The sequence below is a fragment of the Vicia villosa genome, linkage group LG3 (assembly GCF_029867415.1).
Source record: "Vicia villosa cultivar HV-30 ecotype Madison, WI linkage group LG3, Vvil1.0, whole genome shotgun sequence".
NCBI classification, from domain to species: Eukaryota; Viridiplantae; Streptophyta; class Magnoliopsida; order Fabales; family Fabaceae; genus Vicia; species Vicia villosa.
This window is the reverse complement of record NC_081182.1, coordinates 165,184,116-165,203,047: the sequence shown is the minus strand read 5'-3', so window position 1 is coordinate 165,203,047 and position 18,932 is coordinate 165,184,116. Positions and strand designations below refer to the sequence as shown.

General features: G+C 39.6%; 1 protein-coding gene across 1 annotated transcript; it reads right to left on the bottom strand.

Moving 5' to 3' along the window:
- Positions 1–17,996: 17,996 nt before the first annotated feature.
- Positions 17,997–18,693, bottom strand: LOC131659311 (uncharacterized). Its single transcript, XM_058928520.1, has 3 exons — positions 18,466–18,693; positions 18,112–18,253; positions 17,997–18,025 (listed from the first exon to the last, which is right to left on the bottom strand). Exons 1-3 carry the CDS (start codon positions 18,691–18,693, stop codon positions 17,997–17,999), a joined length of 399 nt encoding a protein of 132 aa, XP_058784503.1.
- Between the last annotated feature and the right edge of the window lie 239 nt (positions 18,694–18,932).

Below are 18,932 nucleotides of genomic sequence, written 5' to 3'. Positions count from 1 at the left end.
CCAAAGAAATTACAAAGATATCAAATAAAGACATTACAATAGAGATGATGAACTTTGATCTTCAATGGCTTCCGCTCATGAGAGTTCTCTGTTCTTCTCCAATTGCATAGGCTTCTTTTCTCAATCCTCCAATTCTTCGTGTGTCAAAAAAAAGATCCCTAATTCATCTTGAAAACCCTCCTAAATAGTGCAGACTCACTTAAGTTGGTTGAAAATCCCAAAAAACACCCTTGCAGAAGTGGAGGAAATTCACGAAGCGACTGAGTAGGAATAGAGTAAGGTAATTTTGTGATAAAGCCCAGCTTAGAAATTTGTTGCTCGATCATGGTGTCAGTAGCATACATGGATGGAGAAACGGTTGAATGGAAGACTTCAGGGAGTTTGGACAGAGATATTGGATATTTTAGTTACTCTGGCCTGGGCGATACTTGGGTGGATAAGGTGTTACACTCCGACTCGTTCTGGTGTACCCCAAGTAGTAAGTAGTTATCCAGTGAAGGACTGATCGAACAAGTGGAAGTGGTGACCTCCATTGGGCAAATTCCTAAACATCTGTTCTAGTGAAAGGAATTACTGCATCTCTATGCTCATTCTGAAATGCGTGAGTCCTAGAACTACGCTAGGAGGCAGCTGAATGAATGAGAATGTAGAGTGCAGTAATCCATGTTCCATACTAGTTGTGATTCATCTAATCCCGAGTGAAGCCGTAGAACTACGTTAGGTGTTGGGTACTCAGGTGGATTGAACTAGTGGTTATCTGCAACATCGGAAGGTTGAACGCATTATGTGATTGTCGTTGTAGCCATGGTATTCTTGTATGGTGGAAGTTATCTTTGGGGATTCTCTCGTGTATGTCCTGTGTGACTGAGTGCACACTTGGCATAAAAACTCGAACTGGGTTCTTATCAAGTCAGATCTAGCTTGTTACATTTAGAGGAATTTAACCCTGAACGTGTAACACTCTTAGGTTTCAGCATCCTAAGGAGTGTGACTGAAAGGAATTGAGGAGCAATGACCCCAGTGGGAGACCTATCCAGTTATTGTCGGTCGTGGCGATAGGATACGAGTGGAGATCGTTATACTCTACAGGGTAAGTTACTTGAGTGCATGGCCTCGGAGCTAGACCACCATGTTAGTACTACCAGACAAGTATGACGCCACAGTATCGCCGTCGTGCACGAGATGCATGAGTTATATTTTCCGACAGATATGGGGCAATGTTGATCTGGAACTCGAGGTAGGATCTTGATTTGGTACTCGTGAGACACGAACCTGAAATTCTCATGAGGTAGGTTGGATAAGGATCCATATGTCGCGCTCGATGATTGAGAATCATGCAAGCGGGTGACGATGAGATGGATTAGATTATAATGCTACACTTATGAGAATACCTTGGGTGATCGTGGTCGCATGAGAATTTTGGTGTTCTACGTCATGGATGTTTCTTAATCTGTCAGATTGGTGAACCTTTGTGTGTGAGTGTCCGAGATTTGAGATATGTGTGAACAATGTATCCTGGACGGCACGATGCGTGGCAATTCTCTAACCCTGATGGACAGTGTTGGAGTGGATGAAGCGTATCTTGGATTAGCTCGATGTGGGGCATACCTAGAGAAGTATTGGTAGATCCTCAGTAACGTAGGCAATGTCGGACTTGGAAAGGTAGAGGCACATTGGTTTTGGGAGTGTCGTGAAATTTCAAAAGGGAAATGTATAAGGCACGAAATGTGATTTCTTGTTTTGTGACTACACCTTAGCAGTTAGAAATGTGGCATCGAAGAACGCAACCGAAGGAGTCAACTTGTGTCAGATTCAGAGACGAAGAGGCATTAGACGACTGTGTGATTGAAGCGCGTCTGAGAAAGGATTATTACATCAATCAAGTCGCATGAGTTATTAGAAGTATTGTCACACCAACGTTATGAAGTCGTATGGTTGGGAAGAATTACCGTGGCGGCTGTAAGATGTGGAAGTCGGTAAGATAAGGAAAACTTATAATCAGAGAGAGTTTTTGGCTCTGGGAGTTCTTGAACCGAAGTATGTGGACCAAGTTGTGCTCAAGTGGGCCTAATCCAGAATAATGGAAAAGTTAGTGACTTGAGTTGTGGGCATTACTCAACCTCGAGGAGAAGTGGGGCGATGAGTATGTTTAAGGTTCAGGCACGTGTTGTATTTAAACGAATACCGAGAAGGAACGGTTTCTACTAAAAGACTAAGTGTGATGCAGTAATGGAACTAAGTGGACTATGAACGAAGTGTGATTCAGAGGATTCCAAGAAGTGTGTGGCTGGTTAAGATCAGAGTAGCGCAACGGATAGGCAAAATCATATAAGTATGTAATGGGTATAGACGGACTACTTGTAAGATTTTGTGTTAGAATAGAGATATCTTCCTAAGAGAACTCACTGGAGCGATGTTTCGTTTGTTTCTATCTCTCAGTGATCCACCATAATCTTGAGAGGTGTTGTCGATGTAACAACTTAGAGGAGGCTTCATGATTGAGGTGTGATCGGATGTTTCCTTGGTCGACAGTCGAGCTTGTGAATATTGTGACCATTGGAATGATGAATTCAAGTAAAGGAAGTAACTTGACGAAGACTTATCGAGGATATGTCTTGTGCACTTGTGAGCTTGCACGAAGACTTGGACGATGGTCGTCGTTAATTGTAAGAGTTTTGTTGTACGAAGACGGTAGACTTGGAGCAAGTCAATTTGAGCATCTAGGAATCAGAATTTAGGACCAAGGAATTCAACAAGCATCTGCATGACACCTTATGGATTTGAGGTAATGAATGAAACTAAGGGAAGGAAGTGGAAAGTTTGGAGTAGGGTTGAGCTTGGCAGACATTTCAGATGAGAATTGTCTAACCAGAGTGGATTTCTCAAAATGTTGAAGGTATGAAGATTTCGTGCAAAGAAGTAAGGTTGTGAACCTTGGAAGGATCGTTCCGAAGTATGTTGATGCAGAGTATCAAAAGAGATATGTTCTGTGTGGACTGTGGTCCCAGTCTAGAGTGTTCGGACACATGTGCATATATGAGTTGTATTTCTTGGATGTAACGACTTTCAATGGAAGTCGTTAGGTTTGTCCAAGGGAGGAATGTAAGGAACATTCGTCCCCTCACTGGAAGAAGATGTGAGAAGCTTGTTATCATGGTGATTGGAAGGAATTCGAGGGCGAATTCTATTTAAGGGGGGGAGAATGTAATATCCTATATTAGTCTAAGCATGATTATATGATATTAGTAGAGTAATGAAGAGTGGCATTAGGGTAATCCTTCTTAAGTGCAAGAACCATAATGGAACTAATGGATTTAGTTAGAAATGAACCATGTGGCATATTGGTAAATATGGTTTAGTTAAAGGGCATATTGGATATAAGACCTTGTTGCATGGTCCTTAAGACATGTTTGGTGGAATAAATTCATGTCTTGAGGGATAATCACTTATTGGAAGGGCTTAAGAGCAACAGAGAGATAGAGAGAGCTAGGTTCAAGCATTCATGTTCATTTCCTCCATTTTCGCACCTATGGGACAGCCTCCACCAAAAAGGTAATAACTATTCACTCGCAACTCTGATTGAGCTGATTCTGGTCTTGTTGGAAAGCTTACGAATTTCTCTATGATTTGCATATATGGTTCTCATTTATAGGCACTGTATTGATGGAGATAATCTGGTTTGAATTTGAGTGATGCATGCTGAAAGTGTGAATATGAGGGTTACGGGATTGATGATGATGGGAGCAAAACTTTGATTAAGAAAGGATTGTGAGAGCAGCATTGTTATTATCTTCATCTCTACAACTCAGAGTCTTCAAGCTTGAGGTGAGTTCCATTAGATAGAACTTGGGTAGGTAGTTTGGGAATGTATGCATGTTGGGTTTTGGGTTGAGTTTGATGCTTTGCATGCTTGATCAATTGATGAAAATGTGTTCTCATTATGATAATAAATGTATGGGATCGTTATTACATGTTTGAGTTTGAATTAGGATTGATTAAGATGCAAAAGTGGAGGTTAGAACCCTAAAATCCGTGTTCTGCACTGTCAGGTTCGCTACAACGAACTCTGTGTTCGCTGCAGCGAATGCCTGCAGACTGCATAATTGTGTTTTCACTAAAGTGACCATAACTTGAGTTCTACAACTCGAAACGGAGCACCGTCAGAAGCGTTGGAAAGGTATTTCAGTGCTTTATGTGATATTGCTTAGATAACATGCTTTTGATGCAGATATAAATTATGGTACATGGTTAGGTGTTGCTTGGTATTAGAATAAGCACAATTAGCCATGAGTTTATGTCAATTAGATGTTATCCTTGTGTTGAACTTAGACCAAGACGTTACCTTAACCATTAGGTTGTATAATGTCATCCTAACATGAGCATTAGACCCTTGATCATATTTAGGAATGGTAGAGGTAAATAGAAGTTCTGAACCTTTTGTGTGTAACAGAGTTCGCGTAGCGGACTTTGGTTCGCTGTAGCGAATGGTTCGCTGTAGCGAATGGTTCGCTGTAGCGAACTGGTAGCGAATAAGTCTGGTAGTTGATTTGATTATTCACTGGAGCTCGCTACTACTCGCTGTAGCGAATCGGGGCTTCGCTGGCAGTTCGCTCAGCGAACTTGTTTGATACAGAATTTATATTCTTCCCTCTTGAGTGTTGTCTCGTTCCGAATCGGGAATCGCAAGCCTCGTATGCTAGACTGAAAATTATCATGGAATAACTTGATTAAATATATGTTTCTATGATGATTGAATGCAAAATTACTCTATGGTTATGACATTGGTACGCATGTTTGATGAGTTATGAATCACATGTAATGTTATGCATTGTTTCCCGTTTGTTCCGGTTGAACATTTGGAGTTGATTGATTGTATGGCTCTTTGAGCATGGTTGTTATTTATGCTTGAATCGGAGTAGGCTTAAGCTACTAGGTTGGTAATGCACTGTTATTACAGACATGGTTCCAAGGATTACCGTTGCGATGTGCTAGTGAGGGTCTTGAATGGCGTTTCCCACTAGGGGTTAACACATCGGCGTGCTCGGTATGTATTGTGCACCTGAGTTACCATTGCGATATGCTGGTGAGGGTCTTTAAAAGGCGTTTCCCACTTGGGGTAACATATCAGCGTGATTGGTAGGGTGGGGTCGTGATGCCATATAGGCTACATCACTTCGGACTCATCTCTAGTGGTGCCACATAGGCGATACCATTAGACTTTCGCCCGGTGGGCTTGTACTGTCTCGTAGGCGTTTTCGCATCTGTATAACCACCTGCGTATATACATGATTGATGGGGTAGTGATGCCACTTAGGAAGTCACTGCGGTAACTCATCACAGATGAGATTGTGTAGCCAAGTATGCCTAAATCACATGGGATTCATCTGACTCATTGTGCAGTGGGCTTATGCGAGTCTCTTGACGCAATGTACAGGAGTAACTCACCGAGGGTGTGGTTAGTGCAGCCTAGGTAGACAAGCGGATACTACTTCTGGATTCCTCGTACCGGTTTACGGGTCTGCATACTTGTTTGTGATGGCGTTGAGCCTGTTGTTGTTTTTACCTCATTGGATAGTTATGGGACTTCCATTGACGGTGTACCCTTGTTTGTATTTGCACCTGGCCGTGAGGAAAACCTGGATTCTCGGTGAATCCGTTTGATTGCATGCACCTTGTAGAACCGACTGAACCCATAAGATAGGGGAACTTACTGAGATTTAGTAATCTCACCCCAATCCTCTTAATATTTTCAGGAACATGTTAGAAGTAGACGGATTGCTTGATGGACTGCTTTGATCACTGTGGACAAGTAATTGGCAGGAAGACCTCGTCATACGTTATCTTTCCGCTGTGCATTGTTGAAGACAAGCCGATCATATACGTTTTCAGTTGCATATTTGAATTGTATATGATTTTAATTTCTTGTCTTTATCGCTTATGTATGTTTCTTGTACCATTTCTAGCATCACCGCATATTATTCTAGACATATATGTACGGGGTGTTACATTAAAACCATGATCGTTGCGGTGGATGTTCGACAACAATTTACAAATGATATGAGCTTCGCTAGTCGTGAACATTTGCTTGATTGGGTTCGAAGTGAAGCTACTAAATTTAGATCTGGCATTGTCATATTAAGGTCTGACAATGAAAGTAGTAAACGGAAAGCTTTTGTCGTGTTGAATTGCGAGAGAGGTGGGAAGTATGTACCAACAAATCGGGTGTTAAAACACGAAGACACGGGATCAAGAAAGTGTGGGTGTCCCTTTAGGTTGCGCGTGACTTGAAGGATTAATGATTTGTGGCGTTTTAGCGTCATTTGTGGACTTCATAATCATGCCTTGGAAGCCAAGCTATACGGGCATCCAATTGCGTGTCGGTTGTCCCGCGAAGAGAAGAATTTTATTTCGGACTTACTGACAATCAAAGTGGCGCCAAGAAACACACTTTCCGATTTGAAGAAAAAAAAACCGTATAGTATTTCAAATATCAAGCAAGTATACAATGAACGGCACAATCTCAAAGTCTTGATGTAATACGGTGAACTGACTTTATTAAAGAAATGTCGCGGATAGCAAGAGTCGCCACCGACTTTTATTTTATCCAAATATTCAGAAAGGCTAAAAGAACCGGAAAAAACCTTTTTAAAGAAAACTGAGTTCGGGGGGTAATTATGCAAAGGGAAGGTTTAAAAGGCACCCTTTGCATCCATGGTTTTCCATGGGCTCTTAATTGCTTTGCTCTTTAATTTTTCGTTCAGAAATGTAGAAGAAGTGAATACGGACTTTAGCTCGTAAATGAGCGTAGCCATATTGAAGGTTTATGAGAAAGAATATGAAAATGTTTTTTAGCCAGAGCAAGGCAATTAGGGGCAATTACCTTAATAATGTAGAAAATCAGTTCTTTCAGCCTTTCAGGGTGAAAGGGTCTATCCATGCCATAAGAGGGCAGGAAGCCTTTCATTTGGAGGTTGAAGGGTCATCGAGAGTTCGTTGGCCATAAGACTGTCCCATGCCATAAAGAGGCAGGTAGTCTAAGGGAAGGATCAGAATAGCCTTTCGTAGGCAACCAGGGGATACCTCAGCCTTTTCGCAGGCAACTTCCGAGGGTCGAGGTCATATTGGTGTATCGAAGGCAGCATCATTAGGGTCTTATGACCTTTGCATAATCGAGGCAACATGGCTGAGGTATCCTCGTATTCGAGGGACATGGCTATTCTGCAAAAAATACAAGGCAACAGGCAACAGGCAACAGGAGGGGTTACCAAAAAGTGTGCGTGGGTGCAAAGGGGTTGACGGGGGATTAACATCCTTATATCTCCACTGTTTAGGAATTGAAACAATGCCTGTACATCGTCAGCATAGTCCGTTTAAAAGCATACTGTATGAGGTTGCGGTATCGTTTTTGTCATCCTCCTCTAAAAGGCTTACAGCTTAGCAGGAGTTGAATATCACAAAACACATGCAAAGTAAAGACATAATTTAAAATGAGTGATAGCGAAATAATTAATTCAAGACAAGCATATGCAATACACTGATGATGATTATTAAAACAGATAATGTCTATCATAAGTCGAATGTTTACACAAACAAAATAGAAATTGCAAATGAAAGTAAAGCTTATGATTAAAAGTTCATCCACTCAGACATTTAATCGATCTTGTCGTGATTAGGCATAGGAGCAGTGATTATTACAGGAGTTTTTGGATGGTTGAATTCAATTCCACCAGCGTCGATCAAGTCTTGAATCTTGTTCTTCAATGCCCAGCAGCTATTTGTATCATGACCAGGGCTATTAGAGTGATATGCGCACCTCGCATTGGGCTTATAGCTAGGAGCGGAAGTGTTGGGTTTCACAGGAGGATCCCTCATAGTAATCAAGTTTGCTTTCAGTAGATGTTGTAATGCCTGAGCCAGTGACATGTTGATCTTTGTGAACTGGCGCCTAGGTGCATCTGACTTGTGTCTTTGTTGTGGAACTGGTGTAGAGATCAGAATTGTCCCCACAGATTGGTTGTGTTCATTGCGACCTTTCCGATTGTACACAGCATTAGTCAGGTGAGGTTCCTTAAGTGAGTTGAAGTCAATGATCTTGTCGTCAATTAAATCTTGGATCTTATGCTTCAACGGTCCACAATCCTCTGTATCGTGACCAGGACTATTCGAATGATAGGCACATCTCGCATGATACTTGTACCCAAGAGCAGGGTTTGTAGGAATTGAATATGGAGGTAATAGAGTTATCAGGTTCTGATTGAGCAGTTGTTGGAGAACTTGAGATAACGGCATGTGCAACGGAGCGAAAGATTGTTTGGGTTTCTTAGTCTTTGTCTTCTTAGCCAGGAGAGCTTTCAGTTCATCTTGCCCCTTGGACAAGTTCAAGATCAAGGCTTGAAATTCAGCATTTTGAGTTTGGAGATTCTTGACAGTTTGTTCGAGATCCATTTTTTTCTCACTGAAATAAACAGCGGAAAAATGAGGCATTTGCTTTTATGAAACCTGTGATGCGATGTTTATGAATGATATGATTATGCATATGCAATGTTTTCGAGGACTTTGGAATTCAAGTTTGTTTAAAACCAAACAAAAGAAACTTTATTAATAATGCTTAAAAAAATTGTAAATTGTTTTATTATTCCCTTTTACAATAGAGCTTAAGACCCGAAATAAAATAAAGTCATAAAACCAGGAATAAAATAAAATAATAATAAAGATAAAAAGTCTTCAAGTCTCCCATGGACGCTTCCTTTTTGAATCAATGAAGTTGTTGATGCCTTGCTCCGCTTGAAGTAGCTTTGTGAGCTCTAATACTTTCTTTTCTTTAGCGCGAAACTGAGCTTCAAAAGTATCTCTTTCTTCCTTTAGTTGAATTCAAGATCTCTTTAATTCTTCGATGTCAGTTGGCATGTCTGGATGAGCAATAACTTGAGGAACTTTTTCATCGCAATCAGGCTCCACTATCACAGGTAGGACATATGGATAAGGCATGATGAGGCGTTGATCACGAGTGCGCACCCATCTGAGGTAAGGTCCTAAAGGAATGGAGTTCCTTTGCCCCAAGCTCTTGCTGTCAATTCTGTTCACCATATCCCATGCTCGTATAAATTTCCAGCGGTGATTCTGAGCATCATCTTCATAATCAAACACAACCCCTTGTATAAGCATTTGATGAGGACCATCTCTTCGAGCATAACCAAACTGACGTAAAGCTAAGCAAGGATTATAAGTAATACCCCCTCGTATGCCAAGTAAAGGCACATTAGGATATTGTCCACAATGGTCGATGATAGTAACATCCTCTTTGGATAAGGAAAGCCAACGGATATCAGAGTGAGAAAGTGACATTATCCTCTTATGCCATTTCAGCCCTTGGTCATTCCTTATTACTGAGCGAGAAAAGTGAGAAATAAACCACTTAGATAGCAAAGGTATGCAACACATAAGAGTCCCTCGTTTCTTCATAGTACGAGTGTGAAGAGAGTGTAGGATGTCTCCAAGCAAAGTAGGAACTGGGTTGCCTGTCAGAAATATCTTTATGGCATGCACATCAATAAACTGATCAGGATTAGGGAATAATACTAAACCATTATTGAGTAAAGCTAATATGTCTTTGAAGGCTTGATAACCCATGGACTTCAAAAACATGTGAGCTTTTCCGAATAAGAACTTAGCGAGGAATCCCTTGACTCCACTTCTGGTTTCCCAATGACCTTCAATATCAGACTTCTTAAGATGTAAAGCGGAAGCGATAACTTCCAATTTTGGAATTTCTTCCAAACCAGTGAACGGGATCTGATCTCGGATAGAGAGTCCAAGTATGTCAGAAAACTCCTCCATAGTAGGTACCAACTGATAATATGGGAAAGTAAAACAATGATGCTCGGGGTCGAAGAATTGAAATAGTACACTCATCATCTCTTCGTCAAAACCTGAAGTAACCAAACTGGGCAAGAGACCATGTCTTTCAGTGAATCGGGAACCTCCAGGAATCTCTAATACCAACTCTTTCAGCTCGGAAGGTATCTTCACAAAGTTAACTCGAATGGTGTTTCTAGTCTCCATGACCTACAAAACAGAACAAAGATGAATTCTTTGGTCCTCGAATGGTTAGTCATGATGTTATGATGCTTATGATGTCATGATGTCAAGTAGATAACAAACACAAACAAATCACACAATTTTGCCTTAAGGTTAGGCTTGCATGTGGTACAGAGGTGCATACCCTCCCCCTGAAGTTTAGTGGGTTCAAACCTGTTCTATATAAAGATCGGGTTCTAAGGAGCTCATATCATTAACCTTTCTCGAAGGCGCTAATCTCAGTTCGGTAATCGAATCGCCAACCGAAAAGGTCCTGAAAGTCCAGTCCATATGAGTGTAGCTTCGAGTATCAACCAACTTCGGTCGGAACTAAAGCCAACCATCTCGCTACTTTCTAATAGGCCAAACTCAAGTTCGACTAAGGTTCTAAGGGCAAATTAGTGCTTAACGACACCACGCGGCAGCCAAGCATTTCCTTAGGTCGGATCCCAAGGAACACCAGGACAAACCAATGTGTCACACTAACGATGGCCATCAGATCAACCACATCAGTATACGCTGTGCAGTCTCCTTGATCTCATTCCATTTACCTAAGGTACTCAGATCCGGGTTAGGATCTTTCACACAGCAAAATAACCAAAACAGCCCTGCAAAAATAAAGCAAACAAAGCAAACAATAGAAAACATTTAAGTGATTCCTAAACTTTTAAGGTAACCCCTCTTTTTAATCGAAATCCCCAGCAGAGTCGCCAGTTCTGTAATACGGTGAACTGACTTTATTAAAGAAATGTCGCGGATAGCAAGAGTCGCCACCGACTTTTATTTTATCCAAATATTCAGAAAGGCTAAAAGAACAGGAAAAAACCTTTTTAAAGAAAACTGAGTTCGGGGGGTAATTATGCAAAGGGAAGGTTTAAAAGGCACCCTTTGCATCCATGGTTTTCCATGGGCTCTTAATTGCTTTACTCTTTTTCGTTCAGAAATGTAGAAGAAGTGAATACGGACTTTAGCTCGTAAATGAGCGTAGTCATATTGAAGGTTTATGAGAAAGAATATGAAAATGTTTTTTAGCCAGAGCAAGGCAATTAGGGGCAATTACCTTAATAATGTAGAAAATCAGTTCTTTCAGCCTTTCAGGGTGAAAGGGTCTATCCATGCCATAAGAGGGCAGGAAGCCTTTCATTTGGAGGTTGAAGGGTCATCGAGAGTTCGTTGGCCATAAGACTGTCCCATGCCATAGAGAGGCAGGTAGTCTAAGGGAAGGATCAGAATAGCCTTTCGTAGGCAACCAGAGGATACCTCACCGTTTTCGCAGGAAACTTCCGAGGGTCGAGGTCATATTGGTGTATCGAAGGCAGCATCATTAGGGTCTTATGACCTTTGCATAATCGAGGCAACATGACTGAGGTATCCTCGTATTCGAGGGACATGGCTATTCTGCAAAAAACACAAGGCAACAGGCAACAGGCAACAGGAGGGGTTACCAAAAAGTGTGCGTGGGTGCAACAATCACGTGATCAGATTCGATTATATTATCTTGTAATTAGGTGATTCTAATTCAATTAAATGATTGTCACTCCCTAGGATTACTATCCACATCAATTAATATAAACAATATAATTAAAGCAATATGGGGAAGGGGAAAAAGAAACCAGCGGGGGAAAGGGAGAATGAAACCAGCGGGGTTGACATAAGTAATAACTAAATAGAAAACAAAAGAGGTTAAATTCTAGGGTTACCGGCTATTCGTGCTTTGGCGGTTGGCAAACCCTGAAAATTGGAAAACGGAGAATTAAACAGAAAACAGGGGTGAGTGTATTATCGATTCATTGACAATTAGGGTTAACCCTAATTACATAAATAAAAGAAAAAAAGCAAAAAGCAAATAAAATAAAATAAATAAGAAAAATACTTAGCTTTTTTATTTGATCTGATATAGTTTGTAGTAGGGGGTAGCCCCGAGGTTAACCCTGAAAAATGGCAAAAGAGGCAAACATGTGAGCGTAGAATAGTTCATTGACTTTTGAGGGTTTAACCCTAATAGTAATTTTATAAGGCAACTGATAATAAAAAAAACAATTAGAGCCGGGACTTAGCTTCGTAGAAGGCGAGGCGCGTAATCGGGAATCGTCGGATAATAACCTTGAAAATAAAATACACAAAGAAATAATTTTTAGTGTATGCATGATCGGACGACAAACCTCGCAAACCCTAATTTAGGGCACAAGTTAACCATGGTTAATAAAATAATAAACTAAACGAAATAATACCAAAGTTAACGGAGAAAAATCGAGAGTTCGAATCAATGTATCAATTAAATAATTATTGGATGTAATCCTAATTATTTAATTGATAAAAAATTATTTGAAAATAAAATTGAATTTTAAATGAAAAAAACAACCATTATTAACAAAATTGTGAAAAATTGAACTTTCGATAAAATATAAACAATTATGAAATTATTATAAAACTAAACTATTGAATAAATAAAAATAACTAAACAAATAATTGATTAAAAAAAGGTAAACAAAAAATAGATAAAAACATTTATGTAATGACAAAATAAATAAAATAGAAAAAAGAACTCAGCTTGGATCATGTGTGGTGGTTGCTGAGTGTCTATGATGGATATGCACGCTGTACTCCTCTGGATCTAATCCCAGCGCTAATCCATTGGTTATTGTTGAGGGTATACCGTGGGTATGCAAAGTTGAAGTGTGCTGGATCTTGCAGCGAGTTATTCCAAATAAAGTAGTAAAAATACCTGTCGATGCCAAGGATCGAACCGGTCCCCTTTTGCTCAAGACTCAAACGCTTCCTTCCAACCGCTGGGCCATTTATTGTTCGCGTGACTTTCTGAGAACGATTCTTAATGCCTGGAACGTTTGTGATGATTGGAGAAGCTGCAGAGATGGCCCAGGAACACGATTCGATCTTCAAAATCCTTTGAATTTTATCAAATCTCCGAAACCGAATTCCCTTTTTCTTTGATATTTTGAGTCTTTCGTGAGAGCTCTTGGGGCTGCAATCCTTGTCCGAATCCTTTTTTCCCACTGATTAACATTAGGTTTATATATATGCAGAATAAGTTTAGGTTAACAATCCAATCAAATCATGTGCTTTGATGGTGAATATTTGATTGAAGTTCTTCAAATGGAATCCTTCTCTTTTGGTCCAAATCTCCTTTTCCACGTTTTGCTGCTCCTTCTCAATGATTTATTTTTATATATTTTTAATTGATTTAAATATTAACCAATCAAATAAAATATATGACCTTTATTACCAATTTATGATATTATTTGATTTAATTTGCATTTAAATTAACAAAAGCAAATAAAAATGAAATAAAATCAAGAAAAATAATATTTGGGTTATGGGCCTTCTTTAAGATCATGGGTCAATTTAGTATTCAAATGGTAGGCCCATTAGTGAATAATCTCTAAATTCTTTGAATTGACATTTGTGTATTTTTTCAAAATTTGAGCCGACTTGTCCTTTTGTGGATTTCTGATATTTTCTTGATGGATCATGATCAACCTTTGATCAAATGATGCGTCTAACACTGAAATATTGATATTGACCCAAAAATCAGAAGTTTTAATTGTATTTTGACCACAGTTGACTTTTAGGTCGACCAGTCAATTATTGACTTTTCTGAGCAATTGAGTGACCAATCTTTTGAATTGAGACCTGAAATTTGTCATGGAGATAATGTGGAGTATCTTAGACCATATGGGATGCTTCGGAGCCTTTGGTTCATTGATTTTCTTTCAGAACAACAAAACCCTAAATCTTTGAGCCTTGTTTAGGAGAGGGTGTCTTTGAGCTTTGTACTTTGATTTGAATTTGAATAGGAGAAATAGTGTGGGCAAATTTTGGGGTATGACACTTCAAAATGGGCACGAGGTCGGAAATGCAACAACTTTTGAAACTTTTGGGCGATAACCAATACGTTTCAAGCTTCCGAACGTGTGAGGACAAAGTTACGGTGTGTGACATATTTTGGACTCATCCCGAAAGTATCAAGTTGTTCAACACATTTCCAACCGTTCTTGTAATGGATTCGACGTACAAGACCAACAAGTATAGGCTTCCGCTTCTCGAGATTGTCGGTGTGACGTCGACAGACAAGACATTTTCAGTTGGATTTGCTTTTTTGGAATGTGAGAAAGAAGATAACTTTACATGGGCTTTGGGAATATGTAAGTCTTTGTTGGTCGATCAAAAGACTATGCCAAGTGTCATTGTTACCGACCGAGATAATGCTTTGATAAATGCGGTCGATACCGTCTTCTCGACATCGACCGTATTACTTTGCCGGTATCACATAACTTGCAATGTGAGAAGTAAGCTCAAATCCGCGGTTGGCACGAAAGAAAGAAAGGATGACAATGGTAACATCATCAAAGCCAGTGTTATGGTGGACAAGATTATGGTCGCATGGAAGGAGATTTTAGATGCACGTTCCGAAGAGTTGTACACCGAAAAAGTGGTACAATTCCGGACTTTGTGTGTTTCTTTGAGTACTTTTTATCATTACGTCGAGAGTACCATCATTGAAAAAGTAAAAGAAAAAGTAGTTTTTGCTTGGACGGATCGAGTAAGACATCTTGGTTGCACTACAACCAACCGAGTTGAATCCGCACATGCTGCATTAAAGAAATGGTTGGGTGATAGCAAGGGAGATTTCTGTCGGGGATGGGACACCGTGAACCAAATGCTCCAAAATCAACATAATAAAATTCAAACATCTTTTGGTCGGAGCAAGACGGTTATGGAACAGCGGTTTAAGGGCCATATATTCTCGCAATTGATTTACAACATATCCCGTTCTGGATTGAATTTTATTTTTCATGAGGCGAGGTGGGCGGAGACAACGGGGCCGGATAGTTTTAAATGCGGGTGCACAATTAGAAAAACCTATGGGCTTCCATGTGCTTGTATACTTTTTAAAAAGATGAAGTTGAATTCACCGATACGCATGGATGAAGTAATTGACCATTGGAAAAAGTTCCGTTTGGATGATTTCGAGCCGCCGAAAGAAAATGATTCCAAAATCACCATCTCCGACGAGTTGGAAGTGATAATGGATAAGTTTGCTAAAGCGGATGAAACCATGAAAATGCACATAAAAGAACAATTGCAAAAAATTGCATTTCCAGAAACCACCGATTTGAAACCGCCATCTCAACCAGTTAAAACCAAAGGTGCGCCAAAAAAACCGAAAAAGTACCCAAGAAGACACATAAACCAAACGATCTCCTTCCTACTTTGAACATGTTGATGCATTGATCCCAGATTCACCAACACCAAATTCCAAGTATAGTACTAACAAAAGAGCCTGTATTTCGAAGCCGCCGCGCACACCTCCGATCAAAAAATCTCTAATGATCTACATTGATGAGATGCCGCTTTTTATGCACAAATATATTGATAACATAGTTTATGTTAGCACCGACGACAATTGTGGATATCAGGCCGTTGTCGGTTTGCTCTGAAAAGGAGAAGAAAATCACACTCTTATTCGACGGGCACTTATTTCGGAGTTGACTTCGCATAGGGACATCTACGGCCGACTCTATGAAAATCAAGAAAACTTTGATAAACTTCATGATTCCCTTGTTCCATCACTAAGCGGCCACTCCCCAATTTCGAAGTGGATGTCATTCCCCGATATGGGTCATCTCATAGCAAGTGCGTACGATCAGGTATGTGTCGATTTGACGAGATTTGGATTATGTGAGACATTTTTTTTCACTTCAAAGTCGACCGCCTTTGGACGCGTCGAGCTGCCTCATATGTATCGGGTATCTAAGGTCATGCCACTTTGTGCAAGTTTTTTTTGAAATCGGGGTGTCCTATACCGGCTACTTCTTGTCAGTGGATGACACATCATACAAATGAGGCGGAGACTTGGCCGGATCCTTTTGTTGAAAGAATGGCATAGTTTAAAGAAATGATGAAGCAAGAGCGTGAGAAAAATAGAGAGCGATCGAAGAACATATCGGTTTTAGATTTAAGCGCCACCGATTGGTTCGGTGGATTTTAGTTTTTACCGGACCGTTTTTGTTTGTAATGACCGGTGTGTGTCATTTTTTGTATGTATTATCGTTTAGAATGTAAAATCAAACCGATTCAATACATATATAATATGCCTATATTTTATGTTGTCATTATTTATGTTATGCTTATGCTTGGTTCAATTTGTAGTTATTTGTCAAAATAGACTGCACAACTCAAAACTTAAATTTCAGGTCTGTTTCTGCTTAATTCGGAAGTATATTTCCGAAATTTGATGAGATTTGGGCTGTTTTCGGAAGTACATTTCCGAAACATCCACTGAAAGCAAGATAAGGTTTGTTGGGTCATTATTGCTCCAATAAGTCTATAAATACTACTCCAATCCTTTTCATCAACATCAAGCTTCAAAACAACAATGACACAAACCTACCCCCACCTTGCGTTTGTCTACGTCAGTAGTGGCTACCCGACGCCGTTCCAATTTTGCTTCTCGCGCGACACGCTGTTCGCGGAATTGATAACGTTGCTCAACACTCTCTTGCAATATCCGGAAAATCGGAAGGTTGTCAAGCTTGAGTACCACTCGCCTTCGCTTAACGACAAGGGAGACATTGAGTTCACCCCATTTGAAGTCAAGAACGATGAAGATTTAGAGGTTCTGTGGACAACTTTTGACCAATTTTCTTCGAAGGGTCTGATCAAGTTGGATGCGGAACTTCAAAGATCGGGGGCCGACGTTATCAAAATATTGACTCATCCTCACCTACCCGTGTTTAACAATATGTAACTTTAATTTTATGTTATGTGATGTTTGTAATTTTCATGTTTTATAATAAATTGAAGCGTTGTTGTTTGTTTCATAGTTTATGTATCAGAGAAGATTTCGGAAGTACATATCTGAATTCTTCCAAGGGGGGTGACTTCGGAGATGCACTTCCGAAAACACCTTTTTTTTACAAAAAAAAAAATGTGTTTTCGGAAGTGCATCTCCGAAACCACCTTTTTTCATAAATAGTTGACTTCGGAAATGCATTTCCGAAATAAAGGGGCATTTTGGGGATTTCAGCGCGGGTGACCAAGAAGACTAGGGGGTCTAATAAGAAATTCTCTTTTTTTAAATAGAAAAAGCCTAGGCTTTTTTATAAGCCTATTTAGTTAAATAGGCTAGGCCAAAGGCCATACAAAAAACCTTATAAGTCTATCAGGTCGTCCTATTTTAATAAATATGAATGAATTTATTGTTTTTATGTTATACTTTATACTTTATATTAAAATACAAATGTAAAACTTAGTTATCTTGAAGAACTTATGAAAATAAGTTTAAAAAATCCTATGGATAATGTTATATGGTGTTTTCATAAGTTCTTTCAAACAAATCATCTCACAAAATTTATGCTACTAGATATGCTCGCATAAGTCAATGCAAATAAACATTCAGTTTCATTGTACTTTTGATTCTCTAGTCTAGTTAAACATTAGTTTAATTTCTTATTTACTTTTTTTTTGATAAAAACAAACTTAACTTCTTTCATTATTCAAATAAGAGGAAATACAAGGAGGAATCTCGTTAAGCAACATGCGTCGAGTCCAAGAATTGGCCGCCTTAGCTAATGTTTGGGCAGCCAAGTTCGCTTGACGCTTTACAAATTTTACCTCAAAGTGGGGAACATCTAGTAACAACAACTTAATAGAAGAAATAATAAAATTAAAATCTGAGTTACCACTTAAGTTTGACCGTAGTCTATGGACTACCAACTGGGAATCACTTTCAAACAAAACATAGCTTCTTTGAGGGTTAAGGCCTCCGCTTCTAGAATGGATAACGTACCACCATCCCAAGCAGTTCCGACAACAACAAAATCCCATGATCATCGTGAAGACACCAACCACGCTTTGTTGTACCTAAATGGCGGTTAAAACTTGCATCCATATTACACTTAAAGAGACCACTCGGCGGAGGACTCCACTGTAACAAATTCCCATTATTACCTTCAGAGTGACGAACTTGTTGAGCAGAAAATCATTCTTGCCACTTGTGCAAGGCTAGCATACCAAGTTTAGTAGCTTCTTCCTTCTCTTTATTCCAAACCCAATCATTTCTATTTCTCCACAAGCCCTCTATCATTACCGTTACTCTACCAACAATATTACTACCTTCCTTGCAACATATATCAATAATAACAGATTTAGCATCCTGAAAAGAGTGGATATAGGGAGATATAACATTAAATAAACCAGCTGCCCGCCAAGAGGAAATTGCTTCCAAACACCCAAAAAAACATGTCAATCATCTTCATAACTGTTATCACAAGACGAACAATTAGGAACACATGAAACATGATGCTGACGGAGTCGCACACTCGTTGGGAGACATTCCCTACAAATTATCCAAAGGAGATGTTTTACTCTAGCCGGTGCCGATATCTTCCATAAGCTATTCCAATTACCATTCACGGCCACCCCTCCATTTCTTTTCCTCGCCTTCCTCCAAATGTGATACCCCGACCTGACACTATAAGATCCATGTTGTTCTTTCTTCCAAACTAGTCGGTCAACCATAACATCCTCTACCAAAGGTACTTGTAAGATGTCTTTTGTAACTGTAAAATCAAACAATTCACGAATAACCCTCATATTCCACTATTTAACATTAGGCAGCAACAAATCCTTAACTATAATATTGTATGCACCGCACACTTGCGGACCAATCAAACAACCCTCACGATTACCTCGGAGCCAAGGTTCATTCATGACTTTTATATTACTCCTGTCGCCAAGACTCCACATGCATCCCAATGTTAGAACCTCCCGAGCCTTCCAAATACCTCTCCAAACAAATTTAGGGTAATAACCAAGAGTTACATCAAAGAAAG

Coding starts and splice junctions, on each gene's coding strand:
- LOC131659311 (XM_058928520.1), bottom strand. CDS start 18,693: ATGAGGGTTATTCGTGAATTGTTTGATTTTACAGTTACAAAAGACATC. Junction 18,254..18,465: donor AGATATCGGCACCGGCTAGA/GTAAAACATCTC, acceptor CACTCTTTTCAG/GATGCTAAATCTGTTATTAT. Junction 18,026..18,111: donor GGAAGAAGCTACTAAACTTG/GTATGCTAGCCT, acceptor AATTTGTTACAG/TGGAGTCCTCCGCCGAGTGG.